Here is an 18289-nt window from a genome sequence, read left to right on the forward strand (position 1 = left end):
TGAAAAACTGTCAAAATGCATTCAGTTTAGAGGCAGCCTTCAAGGTCTAAGAAATTAGCATCTGAACCTCCTAGGTTTAGCTTTCAACTAAGAATACCAAGAGAACAAAGCAGAATTGGTAATAAAAGTAAATTGGAAAGCAGTTGCCCTATCTGAATCAGTTTACTTTGGACTAGACTGTCCCTTTAAATTTGCTTTGTTCTCTTGTTCTTTATTGAAGAGATACCTAGATAGGTAGCATGCACATACCTGAAGCACTACATGACCAGACTTAATGCTGCCATTTATAAAAAGAGAGAAGTGCTCAACCTGGGAACGAACAATAGCATAATAGCTTGTTCTATGGCTAGTAACCACCCTAGAAGCAGCCTCTTTTTGCTCAATATGTGCCTTTCACAGAGAAGAACTTTCCTGTAGCATATCAGTCTGATCCTGACTTAACAGTACAGTCCAGCCCCAAAATACCAGGCAATCCTTCTCTGAACGAGGGAAACGGCAAAACCCCAGACGTACGTTTCGGCCTATTGTGGGCCTCGTCAGTGAGGTGCAGCCATATCCCTCTAGGCACACTGAGCAACGGGTCCACGTCTGGATTCCCACATCACACTTAGGGAGACTTCCCTCAGGGTCATAATTTGCATAAATAAAAAGAGAAGCGCTCAACCTGGGAACGAACAATAGCATAATAGCTTGTTCTATGGCTAGTTACCACCCTAGAAGCAGCCTCTTTTTGCTCAACATGTGCCTTTCACAGAAAAGAACTTGCCATTTAGTGCTCTTGCTAATATATAGCATTGTTCCAAAATTGCTGCCATATAGTGCTGCAGACATGTGCCCGCTCCTGAACTTACATCCCTGCTGTCCAACAAAGGATAACTAGAAAACAAAGACTTCACTTGGAAAGTTGTTTAAAATTTTATGTTCTATCTGAATCATGAAAAATTTTGGAAAGATTTGTATGAAGTGGGTTAAACACGTGAGGTTTAACTTTCTTATTCATACCATGGCACTTTCAAAATATATTAAGACTTTTGAATGTTGATGGAAATGGAGCAGTTTAGATTTTCAGAAAATCAGGGTTTGTGGCATCTGCTCGTTTTGAGAGAGTGGTTTTAGACTTGCTTTCCATATGGAGGACTTTTTAAGATAATAGCCAAAACTATGGCAATTTATCTTCATGAAATTTCCAGGGAGATGACATTTTTTTAATTGATTTATTAGTTTGCATTATGGTGTAGAAATTGCGCAATATAAATCCTCAAAATTGGATTGTAATGATACATGCACGGCGGAAGCATTTAAAGGGACATAAACCCAAAATCCCACCATAAAATGTTTAATTGTGCAGTGTAAGAAAAACAAAACAAAAATATCTTGCTCCTTTAATTTTACTCCCCAAAAAAATTTACAAAAAAAATTGTATGTGTGTGCAATTTTCAATCACTTATAGGAAAAATAGAGTAACATCCTCAGGCTTGTGATCAATTAAGTAGCTTGTTTATATCTGCAGATGAGAGGCTTTTAAAAGGGGTATGTCCCTGTACTGTAAAATAATTCAAAATCTGCTAACAAAATGGCAGCTTTTAAAACCTTTGTAATTCATAACTTTATGTATTATACAAAAGTGTGTGTATATAATTACATGAAGAAAATATCATTGCTTACCAGTTAGTGTTTTTTAAAAAAAAAAAAAAAAAAATAGAAGCCTAATTTACTAGTCTGCTGAAATGTAATTTTACTATTTATTTCAGGTCAGTACACCTGATACAATAAAGTGATTTCAAAGTATTACTACACATCTGAGTATTGGTGGTTGATATACGTATGCTGTTTTGCCATTTAAAACCCAAATAATGATACAAGAAGTTGGTCATTAAAGGGACACTGAACCCAAATATTTTCTTTCATGATTCAGATAGAGCATGCAAATTTAAGCAACTTACTAATTTACTCCGATTATCAATTTTTCTTTGTTTGAAAAAGGCATCTAAGCTAATGTTTTTTGGTTTAGGACCATGGAAAGCACTTGTTTATTGGTGGGTGAATTTATCCACCAATCGGCAAGAACAACACAGTGTGTTCACCAAAAATGGGCCGGCATCTAAACTTACATTCTTGCATTTCAAATAACGATACCAAGAGAATGAAGAAAATTTGATAATAGGAGTAAATTGGAAAGTTGCTTAAAATTGCATGCTCTATCTGAATCGCGAAAGAAAAAATTTGGGTTCAGTGTCCCTTTAACTTTGGATTTTTGCATAGGAAAAAAAGGCCTGAGCTACTAAGTTAACAAATAGGGCAATGTTAAATTTCGTTTTTGTTTGACCACAGGCGATTTTTGTGCTTTAATTCCGTTTTGAGCTAATACTTCCATAAAGCCATTAAAAAAAAAAAAAAAAAAAAAAAAAAGCATCACTGATGAACAGATTTTTTTTTTTTTTAAGTGTTAAATCAAAATAAAATCACAATGGAGGTATCATACAGTACAGAAAAAAATTATTTAGCTCAAACGTGTAATCTGCAGTTAGGCGTAAAGGGACAGTAAACTCATAATTAGTTAATCATGATTCATTTTTCTTTTCACTGCCAGAGCAGCTTCCCCCACCTAGAGATTCTCTATTCACACGTCAGCAATGACTAATCCTGCTTCCTCCAATCACGGCTTTCCCCCCAGGGTAGTCATTGCCTGAGACCAAGCTGTGATTGGAGGAAGCCGGATTAGTCATTGCTGATGTGTGAATAGAGGATCTCTAGGTGGGGGAAGCTGCTCTGGCTGTGAAAAGAAAAAAGGTCCTCTATCCAGTTATGGAGGATTCTTATGCTGAGACTGTGCTCGTTTCAGATTCAGTTACTGAGGATTCTGATACCGAGACTATTTTGATTTCAGATTCTGTGTCCGGTGACAAACCTGGATTGGCCTCGTTGACACGTCAACCAGTTTTGTTCCGTATGCCATTTCAAGAATTACAGAATTGCGTGCCTTCGCGTATTGCTCAGACATGTTAAGTTATTGAATGATTCTATCGTTACCAGATACAGGGATTTTCAGTCTAATTCGAATGGTGCACCTCATTAGACATGTGGGGATGAAGTTATCTCCTGATTGTCATTTGTTTAAGATCTTTCCCAGTTTTTGAAAGATAGGGCTCCATTTGGCTGGTCCTGCAGGTAGGCCTGTGTCTTTTTAGGGGGTTAACCTCTGGGTTGCCTTTATATTTGATTTATATCCGATGGGATGTCTTTTATTTGTGTTTGTTTCCTTCAGGAACCTTCTGGGATTGATACTCCTTTATTACTTCTTCGGAAGTTGTTTTGGACATGTTAGTCCTATGTTAAAAATGTCCTTTTTTTTTTCCCCCTTTGAGGGAGAATTTATGCAGCTTGCTGGTTAGGACCCTAGTTGCAGGCTGGTCCTGTCGGGTTTGTTCGGTCTTGCAGCTGTTCAGACACGTGTCGCTGTTCTGCTCGGCTGGTTCGGTAGAAGTGCCGAGTGCTCAGGTTATCATTGTTTTTCATGTTCAACTAAGCATTCGAGAGGACCTGTGGGTCCGTGAGGCGGGAAGGATTGTTTCAGTCCTTATAGCCTTCAGTCATAGATGGCCGGGCAGGGGAGTTTTTCACTCTGACATCTGATTTCATCAACAGTTTTCTTCCCCCATGTGTTGGAGGGCTTAACGCCCCTTACCGCAGTTGAGCGGTTTGGCCTTTATTTTTAGGCCTATGGATTTGTCCTTTTGGGCTTGGTCCAACAGCTTGTACAGGATAGCTGTCTAGCATGCGGAAGGTTTGCAGTTTGAAACAAGTTGCAGCTCTTCACACCTTGCAGGTGTAAGCGTTAGCTGTTTGTTTATAGTGTATCTAGATACAGCTCTTACTCTTTTATGTATACTGTCTGTCTGAGTTATGAGACCTTTGGGTCTTCTTCCATTGTCTCCAGGTGAGTTGGATCTCCTTTTAGGGATCTGTGTTTCCGGGTGATGGTTGTTCCCTGCAGGGACTTTGTTTAGCTTGGCTTTTTCCAGAGCTGGGTAGGCTTAGTGCCTTTCTCTTCCTTGTGTCCTCTGCTTGTGAGGTGATAGGGAGACTAGTCCTGCTAGTAGGATTTTTTTTTACCTTGAGGTATCCCTTGGTTGTCCTGAGGCTCTGAGAAGTATCTTCATACGACTTCTAGACTTGCTCCTTGGAGTGTTGGACTTTAGCTAGGGGTGGTTCCTTCCTTTGGTCGGGGCTTTCGAGTTCTTCTCGCTATCCGGATTCTCTGGATATGCATCCATATCCCTTGTGTCTGGCTTTTTGGCCAGCTGGGGTGTTTAGTTCTAGGGTAAGGTTTGCCTGAACTATTAGGTGCCCGGACCTGTTTTTCTTCCTGAGACTTCCAGTTGCTGAAGCTTTGCTTGCCATTTTTTTTCCTGACCCAGTCTTGGGTGGTTTTGGACTCTTGGATCTCAGGGCTGGTCAGGGTGTTCCACAGTAGTGGGAACTTGGGCTATGTCCTTGGTCCATCTACCTAACCTGGTCATGGTTGGCCAGTTTTTCAGAGTATTTTTTACTCTTTGCCACAGAGTAGCCCATGTCATCTGGTGGTTAGCTGTGTGGCTTTTGTGCCTCAAGGGTTGTTGGTTCATACCCAGCTGCTGGCACTGGATGTCCAATTTCTGGTGCGCCTTAGGGTTGCATTCCCCTGGTCAGCTTGCCAGTGTTCCTGTGGATCCCTGCTCTGCAGGCTAATTTGTTGGCTGTACCTCTGCTTGGTAAGCTACTTGTAGGGGGGTCCTTTTCTAGGACATCTGTGTTGGGAATTTCTCTTCCCATTAGCCGGTGATTTCGGCCTTGAGGACAGTTGTTGCCCTTCCGGCATCATCCCTTCCTTGCTTGGGGCTTCTCCTTGATGGGAGGCGGAAAGGTGGGATTGGTTCCCCCCTGGGGTCTTGCTGGTTCAAAGTCAGACTTGTTGGGCCTTTTATTTTGATAGATCCTTAGGTCTATGGCCTTGTCTGTTTTCAGAGTCGTGTTGTAATTGTACTCTGTGGGGATGGCTGTGCTATCCTTACGCTCGTTCCTGTACCTGTTTCAGGATTCTTTTGTTCCCCTGTCTTGGATCCCTGAGGCTGGGTTGGTCCAGCTAGGCGTGGGTCTGCAGGTCAGGATGGCCGAGCGGTCTCAGGCGCTGCGTTCAAGTCGCAGTCTCCTCTGGATGTGTGAGCCTTGTTGAGTCTATCCTGTTAGCTCAGTCTGCTAGAGTATAGATTTTCCTTTCAACTTGCTCCATTGATTTCAGAAGAGGGTTTACTCTTCCTCTGGGTTCTAAGGGTATACTTCCCTTCTCAGGGGGTCTCGATTGAGGTTTTGTGTTCCCCCTATTTAGGGACCTGTGTGTAGGTCTGGCGACTTAGGTTGCCTGGAGCGTGCCCTCTGGCTGGGGGTTGCTTTTGCAGTCTGTTTCTTGCTTGACTGCTTCTTCCTCCTCACAAGTACCCCTTGTGTCGTCCTGTTATGGACTGTGTTCTCAAACTTTGTGTAATACACCCAGGTGAAAAACCCCCTTTCATGGCGAATGCTTTGGTATTCTATGGTCAGACATTGGGAGGACTTTGTCTCTTCAGTTGCATTCCCTGCTTGCAGGATGTTGGAGAGACGTCTCTTCTGTCTCTGTACCTGGTCTTATCCCGGTTTTCGCTTGGTATAGGCGTGGCCTCCTTCCCCTGTTTGAGCCCCTTTGGGTCACTGTGAGCTGGGCTCACTCTTGGATGTGTTCTGTTTTGTATTAGGGGACCTTTCGGTTTCCTTGGTTCTCCTTTGCCTTGTCCCCTTGGGGGTTTCGGCTGGTGTCTCCTTCATTCATGGGGGATGAGCGGTGGGGGACCGTCTGTTGGGCAATGGTGTCTCCTGGAGGACTGTTGGCTCAGTCGAGTCAGTTTGTGGTCTCTAGTTTGGCTTCTGGACTGACTGTGAGTCAGTGTCTTTGGGGCTTTTCCTCTTGGGTAGAGGTTCAGGCCTGGTGCCCTCAGTATGGGCCGCCTATTGTACCCTCCCTTCTTGGCATTCAGTGTCTTATAAAGCTTGGGTATTGTTTTCCCAAAGGTAATGAATGCAGCTGTGGACTCTTTCCATTTAAGAAGAAAAACATAAATTATGCTTACTTGATCATTTCCTTTTCTTCTGATGGATTGAGTCCACAGCTCCCTACCCATAATTTTAGGTGGGGCGTCATTCTTCTGGCACCTTTCACCCTAATTTCTTCTACTGTTCCTTGTTCCTCTGCAGAATGACTGGGGGATGAGGGGAGTGGTAGTAATATTTAAGCCTTTGGCTGGGGTGTCTTTGCTTCCTCCTGGTGGCCAGGTTCTTATTTCCCAAAAGTAATGAATGCAGCTGTGGACTCTTTCTATCAGAAGAAAAGGAAATTATCAGGTAAACATAATTTGTTTTTAAACAACTTTCCAATTTTCTTCTAATGTTTAATTTGCTTCCTTCCCTTTGTTATCCTTTGCTGAATGGTTTATCTAGGAAAGCTCTGAAGCAGCAAAAACCTAGGTTCTAGCTGCTGATTGGTGGATATGGATATCTATCTCGCTTGTCATTGGCTCACCCATGTGTTCAGTTAAAAACCAGTAGTGTATTGCTGCTCCTTCAACAAATACCAAGAGAACAAAGCAAATTTGATAATAGCAGTAAATTGAAAAGTTGTTCACAATTTAGGTAGAACATATTTTAAATAAAAATGTTTGGGTTTCATGTCCCTTTAAGATATCCTGTTAACAGCTATCATCGTATGTCTGTGTATATGTACCTATATCGTGGGCAACTTCCTAACACTTGAGGGCCACAGATCAATATTTTAGAGGCATTAAACATTAAAGGGACAGTAAACCTTAAAAATGTTATATAATTCTGCACATAGTGCAGAATTATATAACATTATATTAGCGCAAACATTGTAAAACCTAATATTCCCTTATAATTTTTAAAAGAAACGGCTGTTTTACACACCTGCTCTCTGTGATCTTCTGAGCGGGTCTGTTTGTTTTACACAGCGCATCGGGCCAGCTGTATAGTCACAGCCCGGCCCGACCGCGCCATTATACTAAGTGCAGCTCGCTCCCGCTGTCAGACAGAGCAGGAGCGAGCTGCACTTAGTATAATGGCGCGGTCGGCCCGGGCTGTGACTATACAGCTGGGAATATTAGGTTTTACAATGTTAGTGCAGAATTATATAACATTATATTAGCACTATGTGCAGAATTATATAACATTATTTTTAAGGTTTACTGACACTTTAAGGGATGCACATAATTTAATGTTAGGTGTGCCAGTTTCCTGAAGTGCCCTTCCTATTTGTGTTTCCCCCTTGCCTCGTACTCTATTTTTTGCTTCTCTGTTCCACAGGTCCTGGTTCTCCTGTACATTGCGGACTGGATGGTTCACTGGATGTGGGGCAGAGGGATGGATCCAGATAACTTCTCGATACCTTATCTAACAGCCTTGGGAGACCTTTTAGGCACTGGGCTGCTGGCACTCAGCTTCTACTTGTTGTGGCTTATTGGGGACCGAGACTCTGATGTTGGGGACTGAGTCTGCCTTTGATATATCTGTATTTGTTTCCGTGTTCTAGGCTCCAGCATTTCTGGTTTCATCTATGCATAGCACCATTCCCCTTGTAGGGAAGAATACTGAGGATTACCAGAAACAAGTGCAATATGGACAGAGCTAAATAGATCTGCGTAACTGCTGCATTTGAATAGACTTCCAACTCTGGATTGAAAAACGAGGATTAGTATTTATGTACTCTGTGCAGCTGGAACTGCTTTAAGAAGAAGATACCATTAAGAACAAAATCTTTAACTTATCTATTTGATTGTCTTAATATAAGGAAGGCCTATGTAATGCAGAAAAGAGGAAAATGCTACTTCAATTCAGTAAAAACAACTCCTCATATTGGTTCATATCGCACGGTTTGGCATTCACCACGCTTGTGCCCCTCTTAATGATTATTTTGATTCCTTTTTTTGTATAGAAATTTCATAAATGTCTACCTAGATCTTCACTCTATCACGTAGATCTGATCACCAAAGCCACATTTAAATGCCTACACTTTCATTTGTTTTTGATATGACAGAAATAGACACCTGTAATTGGTTCATTTTTAATTTCAAAACTTTTTTTTTTTTTTTTTAATTTAGAAAAAGTTGTTGATCTACAAATAGTGTGGTCTAGAACATCTTTAGCTTTTTATACCAAACAGTTTCTTTTTCCCTCAAAAACTTCAATACGTTTTTTCCTTTACTGGCATTTTTCAAATTATTTTTCTATTTTGTCCCAACCTCATACTGTAATAGGCAATGGTAAAAAAAAAACACTTAGTTATTTACTAGTTGTACAGATCCCTTGATATGCTGAGGAGTCTCCACTTTAGAGGGGCATAACGTTCTTACTTTAAACTGCATTTCAAATTCAATTACGACCGCAGTATCGCAAATTTGCTGTTGCAAAAAATTACCTTTTTTAAAAGCTGTTGCTGTTACATGCGCATATTTTGCACTCTTATGTTACGTCGTCCTTGTAAAGTGCAGGCAGTGCATTTTAAATTCAAGCTCTGTGTCCCTTTACCTAACGTTTGAGAAGAGCACAGGAAATTGTTTTCAAGGGTATTAAAGCCATAGTTTGTGTGTTCTACCAAGCTATACAACGGCCTGATTTGGCCCTTTGTTCAGTTTGCAAAAAAAAAAAAATCAGGCTAAAGGTATTTTCAAAGAATAGATTTGTACTTTAATAAATATCAAGGAAAGGTGAAAAAAGCTCTGCAAAGCGTGCTCCTAAAATAACAAAACATTATTCAGATTTCCTTTTTTAAATTGTGTAATTATCCTAAGGTGAATAAAGGTGTTTGGTATCTCCCTTCTGTTACAGTCCATGGAAAAGCCACTTCTGATCTGGTCATTGTATCCACAGTGTTTATTTAACTGATCCTTTAATTCAAATTTGCTTTTTTGTTAAAAACCTGTAACACAAGGGGAGATTTATATATAAGTCACTTTAATCTGTTAAGGGATGTCCTGACTGTAGGGGAACAAATGTTTGAAATGGCCTTTTTTTTTTTTTCTTTTGGGAAACCATATTTTGACGTTGCTGCTGAATAAATGATATAAATTATATTTGTCAAAGAAAAATATTTAATAAAATTCAACTTTATTTAAATCTGCAAGTTGTGGTTTGTGAGTTACTTTCACCAATTCTTCAAAATCTGTGTCTTGTCATGCAACTATAGTTCATAAAAACTCATTTTTTTTTCACCTGACAATGTACACTTTAAAAATGATCATGGGAAGCAAACAGTGTGTAAATATACAGGGGAACAGTGACGGCATATGAGTTTGAGTGAAGCAAACAGTGTTTGTGGCTTTTCACCCTCAGCACTGAACAAAGTGTGGCACCTCAAGTGATCTGTTATCATAATTTTGGCATTTTATGCTATAGTCCAATTTTATATTTTTTTCCCCTCCTTTGGACTAGTTAACCTCTGACATATATTATTCAATGTGTACAAATTGGGGGGGGGGGGGAGAAATATCTTCATCTCCTTGCTAAAGACGCCTATTTAAGAAATACAGTTTAGTGTTTTGATTTATTTATAAATCTTGAGACATTTTCTGTGTATAGTTCACTGCATCTGCTTAAAGGGACACTGAATCATAAAAGAAAAAAATCAGCTAGAACATGACATTTTAAGCAAGTTTCTAATTTACTCCTATTAATTTTTCCTCTTTCTCTTGCTATCTTTATTTTAAAAGCAGGAATGTAAATCTTAGCAGTCAGCCCATTTTAGGTTCAGCACCATGGCTAGCTAGGCTTACATTTACCCACCAATAAGCAAGCATAACCCAGGTTTTCAAACAAAAATGGGCCAGCTCCTATGCATCACATTCCTGCTTTTTAAATAAAGATAGCAAGAGTACAAAGAAAATTTGATAATCGGAGAAGATTAGAAAGTTGCTTAAAATTGCATGCTCTATCTGAATCATGAAAGAAAAAATTTGGGCTTAGTGTTTTTTTTGTTTTGTTTTTTTTTTGTGTTTTTTTTTTAAATGATAGAACATGGACATTTAGAGCAGTTTCCAGTTTACCTCTTATCAAATTTTACTTTGTTTGTCTTGTAAGGTGTATCCAGTCCACGGATTCATCCATTACTTGTGGGATATTCTCCTTCCCAACAGGAAGCTGCAAGAGGATCACCCACAGCAGAGCTGTCTATATAGCTCCTCCCCTAACTGCCACCCCCAGTCATTCTCTTGCAGCTCTCGACAAGGAAAGTAGATAGAGAGATGTGGTGAATTAATGTAGTTTATCTTCAATCAAAAGTTTATTATTTTCAAATGGTACCGGAGTTGTACTATTTTGGCTTCAGGCAGAAAGGTGAAGAAGAGTCTGCCTGAAGTTTTTTCATGATCTTAGCAGCTTGTAACTAAGGTCCACTGCTGTTCTCACACATAACTGAAGAGATGGGTAACTTCAGCTGGGGGAATAGCGTGCAGGGTTTCCTGCTCTGAGGTATGTGCAGTTTTAAATATTTCTAGAGAGATAAGCTAGAAAATGCTGACAGTACCTGATTAATTTAAGGTAAGCCTGATTACAGTGATTTAATAACGACTGGTATCATGCTTGCTGTAAAGGGTAATATTTGTATTTACTCTCATTACTTAATAGATATAACGTTTGCTTGATGTATATAAACGTTTACTACAAATGGTGATAAAACTTTTTTCTGGGGCCCAGTTTTTCCACATGGCTGACTAGATTTTGCCTAGGGATAGTTTAAGGCCCTCTCACTGAGTACAGGTTGGGAGGGGCCTATTTTCGCGCCTTAATTGCGCAGTAGTTTTTGCAGCTTGAGACATCCAGCTTCCCTGAAGGAGTCCCCTGATATATAGGACCCCTCTACAGGGTTTTTGTGCCTTCCAAAGTCGTATGGGCATGTAGGAGCCACAGTAGAGCTGTGGCAGTTGGTTGTGACCGTTTAAAAACGTCTATCGTTTTTTTTTATCCGGTTTTGAAACTAAGGGGTTAATCATCCATTTGCAAGTGGGTGCAATGCTATTTCAGTCTATTATACACACTGTAAAAATTTCGTAGAATTTACTGCTTTTTTCACTGTTTTGCAGTTTATGTGATTGTTTTTTTCTCTTAAAGGCACAGTACCGTTTTTATTGTTTGCTTGTTCAGTTATTAAAGTGTTTTCCAAGCTTGCTGGTCTCATTACTAGTCTGTTTAAACATGTCTGACATAGAGGAAACTTTGTTCATTATGTTTAGAAGCCATTGTGGAACCCCCTCTTAGAATGTGTACCAAATGCACTGATTTTACTATAGATTACAAAGACCATATTCTGGCTCTAAAAAAATTATCACCTGAAGAAACTGACAAGGAGGAAGTTATGCCGTCTAACTCTCCCCACGTGTCAGAACCTATAACTCCCGCTCAGGCGCCAAGTACATCTAGCGCGCCCATTGCATATACCTTACAAGATATGGCGGCAGTTATGAATCATACCCTTACAGAGGTATTATCTAAACTGCCAGGATTGCAAGGAAAGCGAGACAGCTCTGGGACTAGAATAATACAGAGCTCTCTGATGCTTTAGTGGCTATGTCTGATACACCCTCACAATATACTAAAGCTGAAGCAGGGCTGCTTCAATCTGTGGGTGATTTTTCTGATTCAGGGAAGATACTTCAACCGGATTCTGATATGTTTACATTTAAATTTAAGCTTGAACACCTCCGCATATTGCTCAGGGAGGTCTTAGCAACTCTGGACGACTGTGACGCTATTGTAGTCCCAGAGAAATTATGTAGATTGGATAAATACTATGCAGTACCTACTTACACTGATGTTTTTCCAATCCCAAGAGGTTTTCTGAAATTATTACTAAGGAATGGAATAGACCAGGTGTACCGTTCTCTCCCCCTCCTGTTTTTTAAAAAGATGTTTCCTATAGACGCCGCTACACGGCACTTGTGGCAGACGGTCCCTAAGGTGGAGGGAGCAGTTTCTACTCTAGCTAAGCGTACCACTATCCCTGTCGAGGACAGTTGTGCTTTTCTAGATCCAATGGCTAAAAAATTAGAGGGTTACCTTAAGAAAATTTTTATTCAACAAGGTTTTATTCTCCAGCCTCTTGCATGCATTGCCCCAGTCACTGCTGCTGCGGCTTTCTGGTTTGAGTCTCTAGAAGAGGCTCTACAGGTTGAAACCCCGTTGGAAGATATTATTGACAAGCTTAGGGCCCTTAAGCTAGCCAATTCTTTTGTTTCTGATCATTTAACCAAGCTAAAGGCTAAAAATTCAGGTTTTGCTATTCAGGCGCGTAGGGCGCTATGGCTTAAATCCTTGTCAGCTGACGTGACTTCAAAGTCTAAACGTCTCAACATTCCCTTCAAAGGACAGACCCTGGACTGAAGGAGATCATTTCTGACATCACTGGAGGAAAGGGTCACGCCCTTCCTCAAGACAGGTCCAACAAATTAAGGACCAAACAGTCTAGTTTTCGGCCCTTTCAAAACTTCAAGAGTGGCGCAGTTTCAACTTCCTCTAGCACAAAACAAGAGGGAACTTTTGCCCAGTCTAAGCCGGTCTGAAGACCTAACCAGGCTTGGAACAAGGGGAAACAGGCCAAAAAGCCTGCTGCTGCCTCTAAGACAGCATGAAGGAGCAGCCCCTGATCCGGAAACGGATCTAGTAGGGGGCAGACTCTCTCTTCGCCCAGGCTTGGGCAAGAGATGTCCAGGATCCCTGGGCATTGGAAATTGTGTCCAAGGGTTATCTTCTGGAATTCAAAACCTCTCCTCCAAAAGGGAGATTTCATCTCCAACTTTCATCTGCAAACCAGATAAAGAGAGAGGCATTCTTACATTGTGTTCAAGACCTCCTAGTTATGGGAGTGATCCACCCAGTTCCGCAGGAGGAACAGGGGCAGGGCTTCTATTCAAATCTGTTTGTAGTTCCCAAGAAAGCGGGAACATTCACACCAATCTTAGATCTCAAGATCTTAAACAAATTTCTCAGAGTCCCATCCTTCAAGATGGAGACTATTCGAACCATCCTTCCTATGATCCAGGAGGGTCAATATGACTACCGTAGACTTAAAGGATGCTTATCTTCACATCCCGATACACAAAGATCATCGTTTTCTCAGGTTTGCCTTTCTAGACAGGCACTACCAGTATGTGGCTCTTCCCCTCGGGTTGGCCACGGCACCAAGAATCTTTACAAAGGTTCTAGGGTCCCTCCTAGTGGTCCTAAGGCTGCGGGGTATAGCAGTAGCCCCTTACTTAGACGACATTCTGATACAGGCGTCGACTTTTCAAATCGCCAGGTCCCATACGGACATTGTTCTGGCATTTCTGAGGTCCCATGGCTGGAAGGTGAACGAAGAAAAGAGTTCTCTATCACCTCTAACAAAAGTTTCATTCCTAGGGACTCTGATAGATTCGGTAGAAATGAAGATTTACCTAACGAAGGCCAGATTGTCAACTTCTAGACTCTTGCCGTGTTCTTTATTCCACTTCTCGTCCTTCAGTGGCTCAGTGTATGGAAGTAATCGGTTTAATGGTAGCGGCAATGGACATAGTACCGTTTGCCCGCCTACATCTCAGACTGCTGCAACTTTGCATGCTCAGTCAGTGGAATGGGGATTACACAGATTTGTCCCCTCTACTAAATCTGGATCAAGAAACCAGGGATTCTCTTCTCTGGTGGCTATGTCAGGTCCATCTGTCCAAGGGGATGTGCTGCTGCAGGCCAGATTGGACTATAGTAACGACAGATGCCAGCCTTCTGGCCTGGGGTGCAGTCTGGAACTCCCTGAAGGCTCAGGGCTCGTGGACTCAGGAGGAGGCACTCCTTCCGATAAACATTCTGGAACTAAGAGCGATTTTCAATGCTCTTCAGGCTTGGCCTCAGCTAGCTGCGGTCAAGTTCATCAGATTTCAGTCGGACAACATCACGACTGTAGCCTATATCAACCATCGGGGGGAACAAGGAGCCCCCTGGCAATGTTGGAGGTTTCAAAGATAATTCTATGGGCAGAGGTTCACTCTTGCCATCTCTCAGCTATCCATATCCCAGGAGTAGAGAACTGGGAGGCGGATTTTCTAAGTCGGCAGACTTTTCATCCGGGGGAGTGGGAGCTCCATCCCGAGGTATTTGCCCAGCTGATTCAACTATGGGGCAAACCAGAACTGGATCTCATGGTGTCTCGTCAGAACGCCAAACTTCCTTGTTACGGGTCCAGGTCAAGGGATCCCCAGGCAGCGCTGATAGATGCTCTAGCAGCGCCCTGGTCCTTCAGCCTGGCTTGTGTGTTTCCACCATTTCCTCTGCTCCCTCGTCTGATTGCCAAGATCAAGCAGGAGAGAGCTTTGGTGATTTTGATAGCTCCTGCGTGGCCACACAGGACTTGTTATGCAGATCTGGGGGACATGTCATCCTTTCCACCATGGACTCTGCCGCTGAGGCAGGACCTTCTACTTCAAGGTCCCTTCAAACATCCAAATCTAATTTCTCTACGTCTGACTGCTTGGAGATTGAACACTTGATTCTATCAAAGCGTGGTTTTTCAGAGTCAGTCATTGATACCTTAATTCAGGCTCGAAAGCCTGTCACCAGGAAAATCTATCATAAGATATGGTGTAAATATCTTCATTGGTGTGAATCCAAGGGTTACTCATGGAGTAAGGTTAGGATTCCTAGGATATTATCCTTTCTCCAAGAAGGATTGGAGAAGGGATTGTCAGCTAGTTCCTTAAAGGGACAGATTTCTGCTCTGTCTATTCTTTTGCACAAATGTCTGGCTGAGGTTCCAGACGTTCAGGCGTTTTGTCAGGCTTTAGTTTCAAGCCTGTGTTTAAACCTGTCGCACCGCCATGGAGTTTAAATTGAGTTCTTTCAGTTCTTCAAGGGGTTCCGTTTGAACCTTTGCATTACATAGATATTAAACTTTTATCCTGGAAAGTTCTGTTTTTAGTAGCTATCTCCTCAGCTCGAAGAGTTTCGGAGTTATCTGCTTTACAGTGTTATTCCCCTTATCTGATTTTCTATGCAGATAAGGTAGTTTTACGTACCAAACCTGGTTTTCTTCCTAAGGTGGTATCTAATAAGAATATCTATCAGGAGATTGTTGTTCCTTCACTATGTCCTAATCCTTCTTCAAAGAAGGAACGTCTATTACACAGTCTTTATGTGGTTCGTGCTTTAAAGTTTTGTTTACAAGCTACGAAGGATTTTCGTCAAACATCTGCTTTGTTTGTTGTCTACTCTAGACAGAGGAGAGGCCAAAAGGCTTCGGCAACTTCTTTCTTTTTGGCTAAGAAGTATAATTCGCTTGGCTTATGAGACTGCTGGCCAGCAGCCTCCTGAAAGAATTACAGCTCATTCTACTAGAGCAGTAGTTTCCACATGGGCTTTTAAACATGAGGCCTCTGTTGAACAGATTTGTAAGGCGGCAACTTGGTCTTCGCTTCATACCTTTTCTAAATTCTACAAATTCGATACTTTTGCTTCCTCAGAGGCTATTTTTGGGAGAAAGGTCTTACAGGCAGTGGTGCCCTCCGTTTAAGCGCCTGCCTTGTCCCTCCCTTCATCCGTGTCCTATAGCTTTGGTATTGGTATCCCACAAGTAATGGATGAATCCGTGGACTGGATCCACCTTACAAGAGAAAACAAAATTTATGCTTACCTGATAAATTTATTTCTCTTGTGGTGTATCCAGTCCACGGCCCGCCCTGTCATTTTAGGCAGGTGTTATTTATTTTTAAACTACAGTCACCACTGCACCGTATAGTTTCTCCTTTCTCTTGCTTGTCTTTGGTCGAATGACTAGGGGTGGCAGTTAGGGGAGGAGCTATATAGACAGCTCTGCTGTGGGTGATCCTCTTGCAGCTTCCTGTTGGGAAGGAGAATATCCCACAAGTAATGGATGAATCCGTGGACTGGATACACCACAACAGAAATAAATTTTATCAGGTAAGCATAAATTTTGTTTTTTATGGAATTCTTTGTTTAATACAATAACTAGGTAGGTATGTTCTCAGAACTCAGAGTATTTATTTCAACTTCTGATGACCTTTAGTTTCCTTTTTACATGTCTTGGAACATTGCATTTAAATTTTGGCTTATTGAAAGATTTCCTTTGGAATTTTCTAGACAAACACAATAAGCAGTGGTAATCCATCCTGTAATTGTATGCTAAAATAATCTTCACTGTCTCAAGGTCAGTGGTTTTGAACATGTTGTGTAATTTATGCTTTAAATAGAATCCCTAAATACACCTGAAACCCAAAATTTCTCTTACATGATTCTGATACGCCATGCATTTTAAACAACTTTGCAATTTTAGTTTTTATTGTCTAATTTGCTTGGTTCTCTTGATATCCTTTGTTGAAAAGCATACCTAGGTAAACTCAGGAGCTGGGAGCTAGCTGCTGATTGGTAGCTACACATATATGCCTCTTGTCATTGGCTTACCAATGTGTTCAGCTAGCTCCCAGTTGTGCATTGCTGCTCCTTCAACAAAGGATACCAAGAGATTGAAGCAAAATTGATAACTGCAAAATGTATGTGCTATCCAAATCATGAGAACATTTTGGGTTTCATGTCCCTTTAACCCCTTAATGACCACAGCACTTTTCCATTTTCTGTCTGTTTGGGACCAAGGCTATCTTTACATTTTTGCGGTGTTTGTGTTTAACTGTAATTTTCCTCTTGCTCATTTACTGTACCCACACATATTATATACCGTTTTTCTCGCCAAAAGATACCATTATTTTCATCATATCTTATAATTTACTATAAAAAAAATTATAAAATATGAGGAAAAGTGGAAAAAAACACACTTTTTTTAACTTTGACCCCAAAAATCTGTTACATATCTACAACCACCAAAAAACACCCATGCTAAATAGTTTCTAAATTTTGTCCTGAGTTTAGAAATACCCAATGTTTACATCTTCTTTGCTTTTTTTGCAAGTTATAGGGCCATAAATACAAGTAGCACTTTGCTATTTCCAAACCATTTTTTTTTTTCAAAATTAGCGCTAGTTACATTAGAACACTAATATCTTTCAGGTATCGCTGAATATCCCTTGACATGTATATATTTTTTTTTAGTAGACATCCCAAAGTATTGATCTAGACCAATTTTGGTATATTTCATTCCACCATTCCCCCGCCAAATGCGATCAAATACAAAAAATCGTTCACTTTTTCACAAATTTTTTCACAAACTTTCGGTGTCTCACTGAAATTATTTACAAACAGCTTGTGCAATTATGGCATAAATGGTTGTAAATTCTTCTCTGGGATCCCCTTTGTTCAGAAATAGCAGACATATATAGCTTTGGTGTTGCTTTTTGGTAATTAGAAGGCCGCTAAATGCCACTGCGCACCACACGTGTATTATGCCCAGCAGTTAAGGGGTTAATTAGGGAGCTTGTAGGGTTAATTTTAGCTGTAGTGTAGTAGACAACCCCAAGTATTGATCTAGGCCAATTTTGGTATATTTCATGCCACCATTTCACCGCCAAATGCGATCAAATAAAAAAAAACGTTACATTTTTCACAATTTTAGGTTTCTCACTAAAATGATTTACAAACAGCTTGTGCAATTATGGCACAAATGGTTGTAAATGCTTCTCTGGTATCCCCTTTGTTCAGAAATAGCAGCCATATATGGCTTTGGCATTGCTTTTTGGTAATTAGAAGGCCACTAAATGCCGCTGCGCACCACACGTGTATTATGCCCAGCAGTGCAGGGGTTAATTAGGGAGCTTGTAGGGAGCTTGTATGGTTAATTTTAGCTTTAGTATAGTGTAGTAGACAACCCAAAGTATTGATCTAGGCCCATTTTGGTATATTTCATGCCACCATTTTACCGCCAAATGCGATCAAATTAAAAAAAAAAAGTTACATTTTTCACAATTTTAGGTTTCTCACTGAAAACATTTATAAACAGTTTGTGCAATTATGGTACAAATGGTTGTAAATGCTTCTCTGGGATCTCCTTTGTTCAGAAATAGCAGACATATATGACTTTGGCGTTGCTTTCTGGTAATTAGAAGACCGCTAAATGCTGCTGCGCCTCACACGTGTATTATGGCTAGCAGTGAAGGGGTTAATTAGGGAGTTTGTAGGGAGCTTGCAGGGTTAATTTTAGCTTTAGTGTAGAGATCAGCCTCCCACCTGACACATCCCACCCCCTGATCCCTCCCAAACAGCTCCCTTCCCTCCCCCACCCCAC

The 18289-nt window shown here is 40.9% G+C and overlaps 1 protein-coding gene across 2 annotated transcripts in view; it reads left to right on the forward strand.

The window, feature by feature from the left end:
* The window catches only part of SLC41A1 (solute carrier family 41 member 1), a 70598-nt gene extending 61396 nt beyond the window's left edge, over positions 1–9202 (forward strand). For both annotated transcript variants that reach the window (XM_053706606.1, XM_053706605.1), the window contains exon 11: positions 7387–9202. In XM_053706606.1, coding sequence (XP_053562581.1) covers positions 7387–7572 — 186 coding nt within the window. In that variant the 3' untranslated portion in view covers positions 7573–9202. The remainder of the gene's footprint in view (positions 1–7386) is intronic.
* The last annotated feature ends 9087 nt before the right edge of the window (positions 9203–18289 follow it).

Source organism: Bombina bombina, chromosome 3 (assembly GCF_027579735.1).
Source record: "Bombina bombina isolate aBomBom1 chromosome 3, aBomBom1.pri, whole genome shotgun sequence".
Taxonomy (NCBI): domain Eukaryota; kingdom Metazoa; phylum Chordata; class Amphibia; order Anura; family Bombinatoridae; genus Bombina; species Bombina bombina.